Source organism: Leptodactylus fuscus, chromosome 7 (assembly GCF_031893055.1).
Source record: "Leptodactylus fuscus isolate aLepFus1 chromosome 7, aLepFus1.hap2, whole genome shotgun sequence".
NCBI lineage: Eukaryota > Metazoa > Chordata > Amphibia > Anura > Leptodactylidae > Leptodactylus > Leptodactylus fuscus.
In genome coordinates this window covers 126,246,361-126,263,581 of record NC_134271.1, presented here as the reverse complement: position 1 = coordinate 126,263,581, position 17,221 = coordinate 126,246,361, and the positions used below count along the sequence as shown (strand labels likewise).

At 44.5% G+C, this 17,221-nt stretch overlaps 1 protein-coding gene across 1 annotated transcript; it reads right to left on the bottom strand.

Moving 5' to 3' along the window:
* Positions 1-561: 561 nt before the first annotated feature.
* Positions 562-12,187, bottom strand: EXD1 (exonuclease 3'-5' domain containing 1). Its single transcript, XM_075283081.1, has 11 exons — positions 12,055-12,187; positions 10,909-10,977; positions 9,668-9,731; positions 9,195-9,310; positions 7,933-7,994; positions 7,314-7,400; positions 5,906-6,010; positions 4,407-4,487; positions 4,129-4,272; positions 1,581-1,772; positions 562-687 (listed from the first exon to the last, which is right to left on the bottom strand). The coding sequence occupies exons 1-11, from the start codon at positions 12,185-12,187 to the stop codon at positions 562-564; spliced, it is 1,179 nt and encodes a 392-aa protein (XP_075139182.1).
* Between the last annotated feature and the right edge of the window lie 5,034 nt (positions 12,188-17,221).

Genomic DNA, 17,221 nt, shown 5'->3' with positions numbered 1-17,221 from the left:
AGATTGTGAGCCCCACATAAGGCTCACAATGTACATCTTTTTCCTATCAGTATGTTTGGTTTTTTTTGGCGAATGGGATGGAAATCCATGCAAACACGGGGAGAATATACAAACTCCTTGCAGATGGTTTTTTGCCCTTGGTGGGATTTGAACCAAGGACTCCAGCGCTGTAATGCTAACCACTGAGCCACCGTGTGGCCCGGTTAAAATGATTTGATAGGGGTGCCTCGAGAATTTTTTTTTCCCAGGGGTCCAACAAACATGAAAAGATTGGTAAACACTGTCCTATAGAGACATACAAATGTGCTGTGAGGGTCCATAGATTCCCGTATGTTACCTACCTGATATTACCCCACTCTTTTGGTACATGTAATGTAGAAATAATAATTAGAAAATAAAAATAATTATGACATTACAGCAGACTATACAATTGTCCTTGCAAATAAAACCAAAAAACTGTATTTTTCATTTATTCCAACCAATAACTCAAGCAGTACAAGCAACGGACACTGGTACCAGAACAGTGAAAACTGCTATATAAATGTAGTCCAACTGCAGCCATTACTTCTCCGCCCTTTTGAGGAAACCCGCACCATTCACTTGATATTCTTTCAAGGCCTTTTCTCTTCTCTTTTGCTGTAATAAACAAATCTGCTGAAGCTCCTTTGGTAGCTCAGAGGAGGTGGCCTGCAAGAACATGGAAAGAAACATCTCTGTAAACTGAACGATAAAGCCTTATGTTTCAAGCAATGCTCCATGGGAAGAAAAGTAATCAAATTCACATATACCAGAGACAGCATGCAATATAGTATTTTTTCCTCTATTATTGGAATGGTCACTAACTTTTGGGATTCCCGTTCGGCCACAGGAAAACGGCCAAGGGGATGTGCGCAGTCAGTACTTTGTAAGAAGGAGTGCGCGAGAAGGCGGCGGAGAAGACAGAGGCCGACGCTGGAGAGTTTTCAAGCAGCACTGGGGAACGCCCCCATTGCTGCGAGAAACTCACTTACATAAGGAAGAAAAAGTTATTTCTAAGGAACGGCAGTGCGGATCAGAATAGTAAAGGTAAGATAAGAATACCCTTTCTTAAGGCTATTCCTACGTGTATTTCATTTTAAAAGGGATCCTAGTGATGGAATCCCTTTAAATGGCAAAAGAGCAGACATATGACCTGCTCTTTCCAGGTAAAAAAAATTATGCCCAGAGCAGGAGTTTTGGCTTCTCGGATTCTGACTACAACCCATACCTTTACTCCTGGTTCAATACAGTAAGCAGCCCCTACCTGTAACAACTACAAAATATTACTACCCCAACAGATTAATGAAATTCCTCCTATTCGGTGGGTAAATGGCAGCTAGACAATCCGGCACTTACCCAGTGTTCCATCCTACAAGCGAGCATTGGCACATGGCCATATGGCTTTACAGATAACTCTATTTCAAGAAATGTAAATACTCTGTATTCTTTGCTTTGTTTCTCTTACTGGCTTCTCACTCGATTACAGATGTACAGGCTCTAATATAGCAGGAAAACTGAGTGGGGATGGGGAGGGGGTCAAGCTTTAAAAACATTGTTAATACCTCAGAGCTGAGAATCACATCTGATGCCCCATGGCGATATGCACTAAGATAACCATCGACCAACCAAGTGTAGTCACCTAGCATACCATCGAGCATGGCTAAACGCAGTGAAAAAAGATGTACCACTTCCAAAGATAGTAGTTTCAGCGCTGCAGTTGGCAATGGACGGTCACACCAGATGTTCGGATTGTCCTGTATAGAGATACAATCAATAATAAGCAAGGGCTACACTGTGATTTTAGCAGAGACTCCCATTGTACGACCAAAGATCGCTGGGTTATCCTATGATTCCTTCATTAATGCGAGGGTGCTGTGACCATTGCAAAAAAAGTCGAACAATGTTTAACTTTTTTGCCACTAGAAGTCGAGGGCACAATGTAACAATGTAACTCAATATAGAGGGCAGCATAACAGAGGCACTGTCTCCCCATTTACATCTTGGGAGACAGATTTACATTTTGCTCCCATGATTCACTAATAGTCAAGGAGTTTTACTGCGATCTCAGTGATCTTTGGTTGTGCCAAAACTGCCTTGTAGCTGTAGCCTTAAAGAGTTAAAAAGATACTTAAAGAGGACCTTTCACCATTTTTCCCAAAGGCAGTGTTATATACTGCCGGAAAGCTGACAGTGCGCTGAGTTCAGCGCACTGTCGGCTTTCCCGATCTGTGCCCGGTGTGAAGAGCTTACGGTCCGGTACCGTAGCTCTTCTATGGTCAGAAGGGCGTTTCTGACCATTAGCCAGGAACGTCCTTCTGCCTCACGGCGCCAATCGCGCTGTACTGTGGAGCCGGGAGGAACACCCCCTCCCTCTGCTCACGCAGCTCGTCTATAGACGAGTATTATCAGGAGAGGGAGGGGGCGTTCCTCCCGGCTCCACAGTACAGCGCGATTGGCGCCGCGAGGCAGAAGGACGTTCCTGGCTAATGGTCAGAAATGCCCTTCTGACCATAGAAGAGCTACGGTACCGGACCGTAAGCTCTTCACACCGGGCACAGATCGGGAAAGCCGACAGTGCGCTGAACTCAGCGCACTGTCAGCTTTCCGGCAGTATATAAAACTGCCTATGGGCAAAATGGTGAAAGGCCCTCTTTAAATGCATTACAATTTTGTATTCAATGCCATCATTTAAGAACCTTTCATGTCCTCATCACTGTGTAGTATTATATACTGCTAGAAAGCCCAGCGATGATGCAGAGCTGTAAGGAACGGGCTGCCATAGTGCCAAGGCTATGTTAAAAGTACAGTCGGGGAAGGGGCCGTGTTCCTCACAGCCCAGTGATAATGCTAGAATGTAAGGGTCACTCTTCTGACAGTGGGGAGAAATCGGTGCTGAAGTTAATGGCAGCAATATCTCCAGCACTGAGGCACATACCGGCAAAGGTGACAGTGCACTGAATCAGCTTTTCAGTGGTAAATAATACCGCACATTGACAGCAGATGTCAGATTTTTCGGTTACAGGTGTATCAAGATGGGACCCATTTTTTGGGGGATCATCATTCACCTATTTCAAATTATAAGTGAAGTAGACTGTTATTTGTTGCAGCTCTTTAGTGCACTCTTGTGATACTCCTGGACTGGAGGCTCCTTGTTCTTTATACTTCCGATTAAAGTTTAGTGTGCTCATCTGCTAAACTTCCTTTAGCCACTCCCTGTCTGTCTGTATATAAGTCTGCTTCTCTAACTACACTCTGGCTCTGTCATGTTGCAGATGCCCATTTTAAGATATGTTTGGATGCTGTAACGCTACTGCCTGTGGCCACTGGGCTTCCGGTATGCATGCTCACTACTGCAAAGAAGCTTTACGAAGGTGTGGGAAAAATAATGCTGCAAAATAAGAATGCTTTCAGGAAATAGTTTATTTTTGTCATGCCTGGTTCATATCTGCGTTAGGTATTCCATTTGGGAAGTCCACTTGGGGACCCCCCCCCCCCCCGAACGGAAACCTATATGCATTAAAAAGAAGTTACCTAAGAAGCCACGCGGTCCCCATAGACTATAATGGGGTCCATGTGGTTTCCGCTCGGTTTCTGCACAAAACATGCGGAGAGAAAAGTGCTGCTTGCAGATGTGAACCAGAGGTCAGTTAGCAAAGAGAAATCTAAATCCTATCATTATTTGGTGTGACCTTTGCCTTCCATCATTTCTTCTCGGTACACATGTAGACAGCTTTTCAAGGAACTTGGCAGGGAGGTTGTTCCAGACATCTTGGAGAACTAAGCCCAGATCTTCTGTAGATATAGGCTTGCTCCAACCCTTCTGTCTCTTTATGTAATCCCAGACAGACTGGATGATGCTGAGAACAGGGCCCTTCCAGAGTCACTTCCAGGATTCATCCTCCAAAGGGCGCTCACAACAAATATTGATGGGATTTAGGTTTTTCTTTTCTCCATTCACTTCACTTTGTTTATTGACAAAAAATCAAAAAAGCAATTAACCCTTCTATTTTTGAAAGCATTCTTACTTCAACAATTTTTTTCAACATATAGCTAAAACCTTTGCACAATACTGTACGTAGGACAAACTTTTGCTTCATTTTAAGCACTAACCTTCATTAACGTTTCCTTATACTGTAGGAAAGAAACTTGTGAGGGTGACAGATTGAGATATCGCACCAAACAATCCTTAATTGTACTTGTGTGACTGGGAAGAAAGCCACCAGTTTCCATTGAGAATAAGTAGACATCAGCGACCTAAAAACATAAGATACAAATTAGAAATGATATGCAATTACTTAGTGCCATCATATAGAGGGCTAATATATATATATTCCCTATTACATAACAATTGTGAAGCGTACTCACTTAATGTTCTCACTAGAACATACCTGCGTATCAAATACATTGTTTAGTATCACACCGTATTGATGAGACAAAAAATTCCCAAGCCAGCGACAGTCGTGAACAACCTGAAAATAAGGAAGTGTTTATTTTATCTATAGAAATGTTTTACACAAACTTTACCAGATATAATGTAACTATTAATCGCACACTGGGTGGCATAAACAATAAAAGGCTGCAGCATACACATCTGAAATGTGGGCAACTTTCTTTAGGAACATTTTACAATATGTATATATAAAAAGAAACAAAACCTCTGGGAGGGTGTGTATAAATCACTACCCATCAAATAACAAAAAACCTAAATTATAACAATCTACCAATAGACAAGAAAAAAATAAAAGGGGGAGGTGGGACTGGTGGGTCATGGAAGATGGTATCACATGATAGGACATCAGGTCCTTATTGGGCAAGCATGGATTTGTACTCAGACCTAAAAGACAATCTGTTGCACTGACTCACTTGGCAGGTAATCGCCAGTACATTTACATGGGACCAATTATTGGGAACAATAATTCAGTAGCTATTAGAGATGAGCGAACAGTGAAATATTCGAGATTCGTTTCAAATAGAGCCTCAATATTCGACTACTCGATCGAATCCAATTATAGTCTATGGGAAAAAATGCTCGTTTCAGGGGAAACCACTATTTGACTAAAGGAGAGTCACCAAGTCCACGAATAGCGGGAGGAGAGTGTTTAGGAGGAGCGTTGTGCAGTTAAAGCGCACGGACCCCATTATAGTCTATGGGGTCCGTGCGCTTTAACTGCACAGCAGTTGCGCTGATAAAAAGTAAGCTCCCTCGTAACAGCAAGCTGCCAGATCTCCTGACTAGCAAGGACGAGCCTGCTGCAGAACCAGCGTTGATTTGCCGCAGGCTCGTCCTTACCAGTCAGGAGAGCTGGCAGCTTGCTGTTCCGATGGAGCTTACCTTTTCTCATAGGAATGAATTGACCAGCGTTGATTGGCCAGTGTACAGCATTCGGCCAATCAACGCTGGTCCTGCCGGAGGCTCGTCTGTGACGAGGTGGAGTCTAAAATCGGACCACAATGGAGACTGCTGTAGTCCGATCTTAGACTCCGCCTCCTCAGAGACGAGCCTCTGGCAGAACCAGCGTTGATTGGCCGAATGCTGTACACTGGCCAATCAACGCTGGTCAATTCATTCCTATGAGAAAAAGTAAGCTCTATCGTAAGAGCAAGCTGCCTGCTCCTAGCAAGGACGAGCCTGCTGTAGAACCAGCGTTGATTTGCCGAATGCTATACAGTGTATAGCATTCGGCCAATCAACGCTGGCTCTGAATCAAATATTTACTGCGAATAGCTAGTAGAATTCGATCGAGTACGAATATTTTGAATACCGTAGTATTCCATCGCATACCTACTCGATCGAATACTACTCGCTCATCTCTAGTAGCTATGTCATACATGTGTCAGGTGGTCAAGCAACTTTAGTGTTTTTGTCGGTGATAATATCAGTGATAACCTTTAGGATGCTTTTATCTTCAAGCACCATTTGCAGTCCATTCTTGAAAACTCCCGGGCCCAGGAGGAGCATGTCAAAAATGTAAACACAGCTTTTGGCTGCTACCTGTCAAAAAGCAAAGACAGCAAGTTGAAAAATAGACAATATATAGTAAAAAGCAATATATAGTAAATTGCAAAAATTCAGGGTTAATTTAAAAAAAAAATACAAAAATCCCATGTAAACCAGTTTAAACCAAGTTAAAAAGAATTCACAACTCTTCAAGGGTTTGTCTGGGGTGTTTAGATTAATTTACCTAATCCAGTAGAATATATGCATGCCCCCATAGTACAGGTAATTAACTTTGAGATCAGGCGAGGAAGGAGAAGTTGGAGAGACCCGGGGTCAGAACCCCTGAGTCCATCATCAACACTCCACCGGATTAAGTAAGGTAATCTAAACCTTTAGGCCGGGTTCACATGAGGTTTATTGGTCCGGAAACTGAAGCGGAGGCTTGCACTGGCATCCAGTCGCGCACTCCGCTCCGGATTAGGCCCAATGAATGGGCCTAGTCGGGAGGAGGGAGTGTCTTCAGGCGCATTCGCCTCGTGAATGCGCCTGAAGAATGAGCATACTCGTTCTTTATTCCAGGAACTGGAACCAGACGACTCCCGGAAAAAAGAACTGACCGGCTCCCATTAATTTCAGTGGGAGCTGTCTTTTTGGTCAGGATTTTGAGGCGGATACGGCCTCAAAATCCTGATCAAAATACCCTGTGTGAACTCAGCCTTAGGCTCCATGCATGCGAATGTGTTCTTAGTCAGTGTGCTAGGCATGTTTTTCATTTCTAGCACACTGACCCAGTATTCGCTATGGCCCCATATACATGCCCGTCTATTATAACAAGTCCGTGTATGAGGCCGTAAGCCCCATGCAAAACTTAGTATTGTCCCTCTACCTTTCGATTTTGCGGCCCAGGCTCACTTAAGTCAGTTAATTAGACAATGGAGGCACAGGCAACACAAGGATATTATTCATGTGCCGTCCATGATGTTTTACCATGGACCCAGCACATGCAAATGATTATGCATAATAATGAGTGTTTAAGAGCAATTAGAACATCCCAGGTAACAGTCACAGGCAGCTTCTTAGCCAGATCTTTGAGAATGGGGAATACTGCAGCTTGCACTATATGAAAGCAAGCAAAGAAAGCAACATTTTTAATAAAACCCTATGTGAATAATCTTTTTTAGCCAATAATAGATGTAAAGCAATAATAATAATAATAATAATAATAACAATAACATATGAAGGTGAACATAGGCTTTCATTTCAATACCTCCAAGGCTCTTACCTACACTCATTCTCACCCACCCATATACCTAAGTTGAGTACGCAAAATAGTTCTGAGAATTGCACCAATTCTCACCTGTAGCCAGCATAGTTTTCCATGGCGAGACACATTTAGCGCAACAGCTGATAAGCTCAGGACTTTTTGATTCTGGAGATGTCTGATCTGATAATAAAAAAAAGATTTTATAAGTTTGAATAAACTTTATTTCATTACAGTGCGTTCTGTTATAACCAGCCATAGTTTGAGCTAATTAAAAAAAAACAATGCAATTTGTTTGCTTTTAGGGTTTATATTAACTTTAGGTTATTCTATGTAAAAAATATTGCCATCCTACAGTAGTTGGGGATCTAAGGTTATGTTTACACCACCACTGTTTAGTATAGGACCATTTTTTTTTTCAGTGGGTCCTAAGAGGGTGACAGACACCAGTATATAGCAACCATCATAAGCATAAGATACTGTATATGAACTTATATATATGTATGGATTTTCGGTAATCAAAAAGATTGCAATTTTCTGTATGTTGTAGCAACATATTTAGATTTTTTCTCTCACAGTATTACACATGGATGTGCCCTGTGTCATCTGTGGCTTCTCTGCTGCTACTGCATATTCCCAACTCCATGATATCATTACATGGATTGTTCTGAAATCAAATTAGAATTTAACAAGTTATGAAATCACTTTTACTTACTGCTGGTCCAAACATTGGCTGGAACTTGTCTACCAGAACATAATTTATGTCCTCCTCATCACCTGAAATAAGAAAGTCAATTTTAACCATTTGCCCCATTTATAAAGCATTTCAGATAAATAGCTGTGTAGTTAAAGTCAATGGGAGCTGAGCTGCAGTAACAGCGTCTGACCACTACATGGGGCATGGAGCCGACTGCTTCTGGCTTTGTACTGCATAGAAGTACAGAGACTGGATGTAACCCTGAACAGCTGATCCATGTGGGGGCCCAGCGGTCAGTCCCCCATTTATCAGATATTTATGGATTATCCAAATAGAAAAAAAAAATCCTAGCCAACCCCTTTAATTTTACTGGTAGAGGGTGTAATGCTGATCTCTAAGCTCTCTTCCGATCTCCTGTAGTGACCTGCACTTTAGACCCTCTAAATCCCACAGCGCAAACATATGAGATGGTCAATGTGAGTCACATGGGACATGCATAAAGAGACTTGACTTCTGGTCCTCAAAGCAGAAGCTGAAGGATTCAAAGAGTCCCAGTGCAGGTCCAATGTGATACAATAGGTGACTTCTCCAAGCTGCAGCCATCATGTGGGGACTTGAGAAACCCCATTCTCATAATCGTTGGGGATCCCAATTATCAGTCTCCCCAAGGATCATACATTTAGCACCTATCCTGTGGATATGTGGAAAATATTGTTTATGGGCCAACCCCTTTAATATCTTCCGGTGTTAGGCCGGGGCCCCACGACCCGGAAACGCCGGGATTTGCCAGCGGGAAAAATCTGTTTTACAGTAAATGAAAAGTGGATGGGATTCATGCGACTCCCATGCCCACTTTGCGTTATAAAACCACAGCGCGGACACGCTGCATTTTCCAAACCAGGCATGGCTTTGGAAATCGCAGCATGTCAATTATATCTATGGAAATGCTGGCGGCTTTCCTGTAGATATAATGGTAACAGAACTCCATAAATTTTCTGTTCAAAGCGCTGCAGGAAGAACCGGGATGCGTTCCTGCCGCAGTTTTTCCCTACTACGTTCCCTGACTACAGCACTCTGCTATCTCAGCAGTTGCAAAGAGAACGAATGGAGAAGTAGAGGCCATACTCAACCTGCTGCTCCATTTGGATGGGGTAAGAGGATCCCCGTTCTAGTTAGGGCAGCAGTTTGAGTCCCATTGCTGAAGAACTTAACCCCTGTCCTGTAGCTCCAAATAACCGGAATACCCCTGCTATAATATAAGAACCTCTAATCTAACATACCTGAAAACTTAATGATCTGTACATTACTTTTCTTCACACTTTCAAGAGGAGCTGGATCAACTTCTTCAAGTTCTGGTGGTTGCTTCACATCATCTTCTGACTGCGTGTTACCAATGCTAACAAATAAGTAAAAAGGTTACTATATCTTAAGTAGTTCACAAATACAGACAAGAAGGCTTTGTATAAAGTACGTTTCACAGGAACTACCAGTTCTTCAGACTCCCCCCACCAATCACAACAATATAGGTCCAGTTCCCCCTGTACGGATGGAGCAGAGTTTGAGCCTATGCACCGCTGATGTGCTCATATCTATGGGATTGCCAAAGAAGGCCAGAGAAGTGAACAGACCCTTTATTTCTTACAATCAGACGGGTCCCAGAGCCGCCATCTTCCCACAATTTAAAAGGTACACCTCAGAAATATCAGAGGATGTCTATATACTACACAACAGTACAGTGGTCCCGGTGGTCTACCTTTCATCAGCCGGCTCATCTCGTTCCACACTAATGGGATCTAAGGGTTCTTCTTCTGTCTCCACTATAAAGAAAATAAAAAATTTTAAAATTACAAAAGCTTTGTGTTTTATAGCACTAAATCCATGGATTTAAACAGGACTCTTTCAGCAGTTTTGTCCCCCTCAAACCTACTAACAGGACTAGATAGAAGAGGGGTTAAGCAGATTAAACATATTTAGGTAGATGGTCATATAACTTACATGACCAAAAACAAACAAAAAAAACATGTTCCCAGGAACTATTTTTATTTACTGCCTACGCAGGTTCTTCATTTAGTTAAATACTGAGATCTTGGGAAGTTTCTGACCCCAGATCACGTAATTGTAACCAGCACCCATCACCGCTCTCCTGTTCAATGGTGCAGCACAGTCGTTCAGTGGTTAGCTGGGGTCCGAATTCATAGATTTGTATGTTCTCCCTAAGGGTGCATGCACACTACGTAACGCCGGGCGTGTATGAGAGCCGTACACGCCGGCGTTACAGCAGGGCTGCCGAACACTTCCCATTCACTTCAATGGGAGCGCTCGTAAACGCCGCTGTTACGAGCGCTCCCATTGAAGTGAATGGGAAGTGTTCGGCAGTCTGCCGTAATGCCGGCGTGTACGGCTCTCATACACGCCCGGCGTTACTCAGTGTGCATGCACCCTAAGTTTGCGCGGGTTTCCTCTGCATCTCTAGTTTACTCCCTCATACCAAAAATATATCATGGGAAGAATATGCAAATCTGTCTTCCATGATGTAAATAGGAAGACAGTGCCTCAGCCATGCAGCCCAATAGAGGGCGCTCCCTTTAACATCATGCCCGACCTTCCCAGAGGCCTTTGCTGCAAATGATGTGGGATTTTACCAAGCCAGTCTTCTCAGCCGAGGACAGCTGTTTCGATCTGATTGGATCTCTTCAGCCCGGCCAAAAATATACTGAAAGATAAATTGGCTTCCCATAAAACAAGTGACCCCTGTGGGAGTTGGGGATGAGAGCCTGTATGTCAGTCACTAACTCCCCCGCTCCACAACACTTTCTGCGTTTTGGGTCCTTTGTGTGAGAAACCTCATGATCACTGGGGAACTGGGTGATCGGACCCCATCTATCAGACACTGATCCCCTGTTCTGTGGATAGGGGATAAATGTCCATAACAGGACAGCCCCTTTAAGTAATTGCCAATTTGAAATAGAATCTTCAGTATGGGGTACACATTACCTTTCAGAATGACGTTTCCAAAAAATAGTTTGGCTCCAGGTATAGTCTTACCAGTGCTTAGATCCTTCACTGAAATATAAAAATCACAACAAATTAGACTAAAAGAAATAGAAAGACGGCTACTAAAATACATGGAGTTCAAGGAACTCCAACAGCTTACCATAGAGCACCTCCCTCATGTCTCTATAGCAAATCCCCTTATGATCAGCAATGTCCTACCTCTGGGACTTTTACTGATCAGCTGTTTGACGTGCCTTCGTATCTGTGCACCAGCTGATCGGTGGGTGGGAACCCCCAATAATCACATACTGATGACCTTTCCTGAGTATAGGTCAACAATATACAAGTCTCAGAAAATCCCTCTAATCTGTGCACTACAATAAATGCCACAACTAATTACCCTTACATACACACTATACAGATTGTTGGCCAAATCCGTTAAGTTCATCAGGACCAGCCAAACATGTAATGTGTATGGGGGCCTCTCCACTCTTCCCAAAGGCTAATGTTAGAGATCGGCCAGTTGGAATTCAACTACCCAATCCTTCGCTAGCACACTTTACACCTTCCATTCATTACACATCCACTGATTGGTCAAGCGGAGTATTTATGTGTATGGGGAGATGGTCATTGACAAAATACATTACTAATAGGGGTTGTCACATAATCACTTTTCATCAATCCATTGAGGGTCCTGACGGAGTATTTTGGTCCTTAATTTGAGGCAGAGGCCACCTCAGGTTCCAGACCAAAAAAACGGTAGCTGCGACTGGATGCCATTGCAGTGCACCACTATCCAGTCACGGGGCTCCACTCCGGATTAGGCCCAAATGAATGGGCCTAGTCAGGTGGGAGTGTCTTCAGGCGGACGTCCGTGGCTGAACCGGCCGTGGCATCTACCTGAAGAAGGAGCATGTCACTTAATTTTTCCGAGAGTCGGGACAGACAAAAGAAATGACCGACTCCCATTGCCGTTTTTTTTGGTAAGGATTTTGAAGCGGATGCCGCCTCAAAATCCTGACCAAAAAAACCCCCGTGTGAAGTCAGGGGACTCAAGCAACAATTTAGTTATTCAAATGAATTTAGTTTTTTGTTCTTATATGACAATACACTTAGATAAACGGACAAGTATTCATTGTGACTGACCTTTGACTAAAATGATAGCACGAGCAGAATCGATATGAAACAGCTCCCCCTGAAAGCGTCCATGAATGGTGGTAATTGTTAGATTTGTGCCAATGAACCTGTTCAGAAACTCCTTATCGCTGACTACGTCCATATTACTGCTGGACCTGAATTACCTGCAGAGAAGAAGTGATGTTGTCAAAAAACATTAGAAACATAAACTTCAGTCTAAGAGATCCATAGAAACACATCCACCAAAGTAGACATGGGGGGGGACAGTCACTGCCCTGGTCAGCAGCACGAATACAAGGAATGACCACAGCACTCCAGAGTCTCTAGAAGGAGTGTGCGGTATTATATCGTGGCTAATGGACATAAATATGGTTTCAACTCACAATTGACGTCAATGGGAGAAGAGCTGCAGTACCAACCCTGGCCACTATAAGGCATGGTGCTAACTGCTTTTGACTCAATGTAAAGTACAGGCTTCGGAAATTGTCCAGTATAGCTGATCCATGCATGAGCCGATTATCGACTCCCCCACCCCAAGCACTCTAAGGCTGATGCTACACGTCACATTGATCTCTATTAGAGATGAGCGAGTACTGTTAGGATCAGCTGATCCGAACAGCACGCTCCATAGAAATGAATGGATGCGCCTGGTACTTCCGCTTTGACGGCAGCCGGCCGCTTAACCCCCCGCGTGCCGGCTACGTCCATTCCTTTCTATGCGAGCGTGCTGTTCGGATCGGCTGATCTGAACAGTACTCGCTCATCTCTAATCTCTATGTAAATAAATGGTCATCTGTTTGTGTCCGTTTTTTTGTATCCATTAAACTGATCTGCTAAACGGATATAAAATACGGAATGTGAATGGACCCTTAGGGTAAGTTCACAAGGCGTTTTTTGGACTGGAACCTGAGGCGTAGGCCGCCTCAGGTTCCAGCCCGAAATACGGGTAGCTGTGTCTGAATGCAGGTGCACTGCACTGGCGTCCAGTCGCGCACTCCGCTCCGGATTAGGCCCAAATGAATGGGCCTAGTCCGGAGGAGGGTGTGTGTTCAGGTGCATGTTGCGAGGCGACTCGGCCTGAAGAATGAGCATCTTGCTTCTTTTTCCGGGAGCCAGAACAAACGGCTCCCAGAAAAAAGAACTGACTGGCGTATCACATTGAAAGCAATAGGTAAAAAAAAGCCTCCCATTGAGTTCAATGAGTAGTACACGTAAGACCGAACCCATTGAAGTCAATGGGATTCTGTTTTACTGTGCTCACTCTGACACGTGTTTATGTGTCAGAATGAGCGGAGCGTTACTCCGTGTGAAAGCAACCTGTGAATTTTGTACCCCCCTCGGCTATAAGTACTCTTCATAAATAATAAGAGGAGTCATTTTACTCTGCCGGAGTATACTACAACATGTGGCCTCGGCCTAATGGACATTTTTATTTTTCGTGGCCAGTTTTGCACCAGAGGTGCGCTCTTTTTCACAGATTCCTTATAGTTGAGTAAATTGAGGGATCCGTGAAAATGGGTAAAAAATAGGACAGGACACAATGTTATACCTGTGCGGGTCCATGAGAAAACAGCAATGGAAAATATCCGTGTACCATCCATGGCCTCCACAGACTCATGGGATTTCATTAATAAGCCCACGCCGTACAATGGAAAGGAATAGATCCTGTCTCGAGCTTTACTCTGGGCTCATGGCCCCTATACGGACATGATAATACACGGGTGTGTATGGCGCTATATAAAATTAAAAAAAAGGGTCAGTGTACTAGCCGTTAAAAACATGGCCAGCACACACAGACAAATGTTGCGACTAGAGATGAGTGAGTAGTATTCGATCGAATACCTCGCCGCCATAGAAATGCGTGTAAGCAGCCGAATACCAAAGGGTTAAATGCATCGAATATTCGATGCACCTAACCCCTTGGTGTTGGGCCGCTTACACGCATTCCTATGGCAGCGAGCTATTCGATCGAATACTACTCACTCATCTCTAGTTGCGACCTCTTTGCCATGCACAGCGCTGTAAACTGTAATAGGAACGGCAGCTCAGAAAATAAATAAAATCGACATACTGCGGATTGTAAAATCTACACCATATGTCAATTTCTGAGTGACAAGAAAATGTGCAATGTGTAAAAAAGGATTAGGAAATCTGCCTGAATGACATCCTATTGTATTATACTGCAGATGTTCTGAATGAAAATCTGTACATAATCCACAAAGTGTGCATGTAGACAAAACTACAATACAACAAGAACATTACATATCTGTCAGGTTGACACAAGTATGGATGTAACTGCACACTGTGATCCAGAAAAAACAAGGAACAGATAAGCAGCAATATCTGCAGCCCTGGATCAGAATCTGGTTTTTAAGGCCTCGGTCCACATTGGACACATTTGCTTATTTCCTGTTTCTGGAATCCAGCTCTAAATTTTTCTATAAAAACAGCTCAAAATAAAATGGCGTTGTTTCCGTGTTGGAACTCATAGGTTAATAGCAGTGGGTTACCACAGATTTCACCATTTGCATTGCAAAGGGTGGACGCCGCAGAGATGAACCACAGCATAAGAGGTCAGTCTGCACTGCAGGGTTTTTGGTTTAGTATGTGTAACGCTGGGTTCACACCAGCGTTCGATCTCCGTTTTCAGGTTTCCGTCTTCTGCATGCAGAAGACAGAAACCTGTCATGCCGAATCCAGCCGTGAGCGCCGGTGAGCGTTTTATGTGCTCCGCAGCAAAACAGTTTTTTTTAAAAAAAAACGGACACAGAGTACTGCAGGTCCAACTCTGTGTCCAGTTTAAAAAAAACGGTTTCGCCGCGGAGCGCAGAAAACACTCACTGGCGCACACGGACAGAGACTTATCAAGCCCATTCAAATGAACGTGGAACTTACCCTTAGGGTGCATTCACACAGAGGAAAACGGTACTGAATTTGGTGTGGAATCCACATCAGATTCAGTGCTAAAAAAAAAAAAAAAAAAAAAAAGCCTCCAATTGACTTCAATGGGTTCCTTTTTCTGCTAGCATTACAGTCAATTTGGCACCATTGGTGTCTGCTGTTTTAGTGGACCGCCCATATGACTCATCACAGGCACCACTCAATATTTTATAACTTCCCTTTGGACACTACACAAAGGAATCAGGACAGGAAGATTTCCTGGCCCTGATTTGGGTCATACACGACCATGTGTAAACCGCTGGCCGTGAATGAACGACATGGCCGCCCCTGCACCAGACCCATTCGTTCAAAGGATAGGAACTGTGGAAACACAGCCGCAAAATCAGACAGGAATAGGACCTGCTCCATATTCTTCAGGCTGGGCTGCCGGCCCATACACAGGCCCGGGAAAACCCAGATAGCGCACGATTGTCTGCAAGGGGCTTTAATCAGAGGAGGGACCCCCCCCACACCCCCACACTCCCTACATCATAGTCATGTCTGGTGTTACCATGGCTCTATCATCCTGTACTGTATATAGTATAGGACAATCTGGACATTGTACAGACTGAATATTCCCATCTCAATTCCGCCATAGGCATCTTGTGTATGACCCTATAGGCAGTGGCGTAACTAGGAATGGCGGGGCCCCGTGGCGAACTTTTGACATGCCCCCCCCAACCGACACTGACGACCTCGACCGACCCCCTCCTCCGCACTCTATTATGTCCCTTACTGGCCCCTGCACACAGTATTATGTCCCTTACTGGCCCCTGCACACAGTATTATCCCCCATAGTGGCCCCTGCACACAGTATTATCCCCCATAGTGGCCCCTGCACACAGCATTATGTCCATTAGTGGCCCCTGCACACAGTATTATCCCCCATAGTGGCCCCTGCACACAGTATTATCCCCCATAGTGGCCCCTGCACACAGTATTATGTCCATTAGTGGCCCCTGCACACAGTATTATCCTACATAGTGGCCCCTGCACACAGTATTATCCTACATAGTGGCCCCTGCACACAGTATTATCCCCCATAGTGGCCCCTGCACACAGTATTATGTCCATTAGTGGCCCCTGCACACACTATTATCCTACATAGTGGCCCCTGCACACACTATTATCCTACATAGTGGCCCCTGCACATAGTATTATGTCCATTAGTGGCCCCTGCATACAGTATTATGTCCCCATAGTGGCCCCTGCATACAGTATTATGTCCCCAGAGTGGCTCCTGCATACAGTATTATGTCCCCAGAGTGGCTCCTGCACACAGTATTATGCCCCAGAGTGGCCCCTGCACACAGTATTATGTCCAGGATCGGCATGTAAATAGGGCCCGTAACAGCCAATTTAAAAAAAAAACAAACTAAAAAACGCAGCGGTAGCGGCTGTCACCGGGCCTCCTAATGGCCCGGGCCCTGTGGCAGTCGCCTCTGCTGCCTCTATGGCAGTTACGCCCCTGCCTATAGGGGTAACTTAGGGATTCCCTTGAAGGTTGGGGGGGTCACATGTGTCATACATGCAGTGGGTTTGCTGCCAGCAGGGGTCACTGTTCCTTTTTATTACAAAATCTTATCTACATGGTGCGCCTAACCCCGCAGTACAACCAGACCTGCAGCGTGTCAGCCTATGCTACAGGTTTACCCTTCAGCTTTTCAATGCAAAGGTTGGAAACAGGAAACTTGCAATTCGTGCAGAAAAAAAAAATCATATTTTGAGCACTCTCTGGTGCAAATACCTGACATGGCCACTATACAATGTGTGGCGCTGTAACTGGCAGCCACACCAGGTACACAAAGCTAAATGGCGATGGTGTCAGGAGCTAGACCCCAACATTTAGCTGGTCATAACTATCTGATCCTGGGATAGCCCTTTCCTGCATAGCCCTACCCCGGCTCCGGCCCTGAGCAATGGTCTTTGAGCTCTCTGCTGCCGCCCTGCAGGCCCCGTTTGCACCACCACTCCTCATTACATTTCTATTACCTCCCCCTGTCTAATGCACTCAATATGAGAAGGTTTCCCCCAGCCGGTGCCGGTACCGTCTCAGCAGCAGCAGCAGCATACAGCCTTCCCACACGGAGACACTTCCAACGCCAAGAAGATGCCGGTGACGTCACACGCACTGCGCCGCCCTCTACAGCTTGCAGTACCTATTATCACCAGCGGGGAGGATATAGGGGGCGCTGTCCGCTCACTACACGTTCAATTGCGTGGTGTTTTTAATACC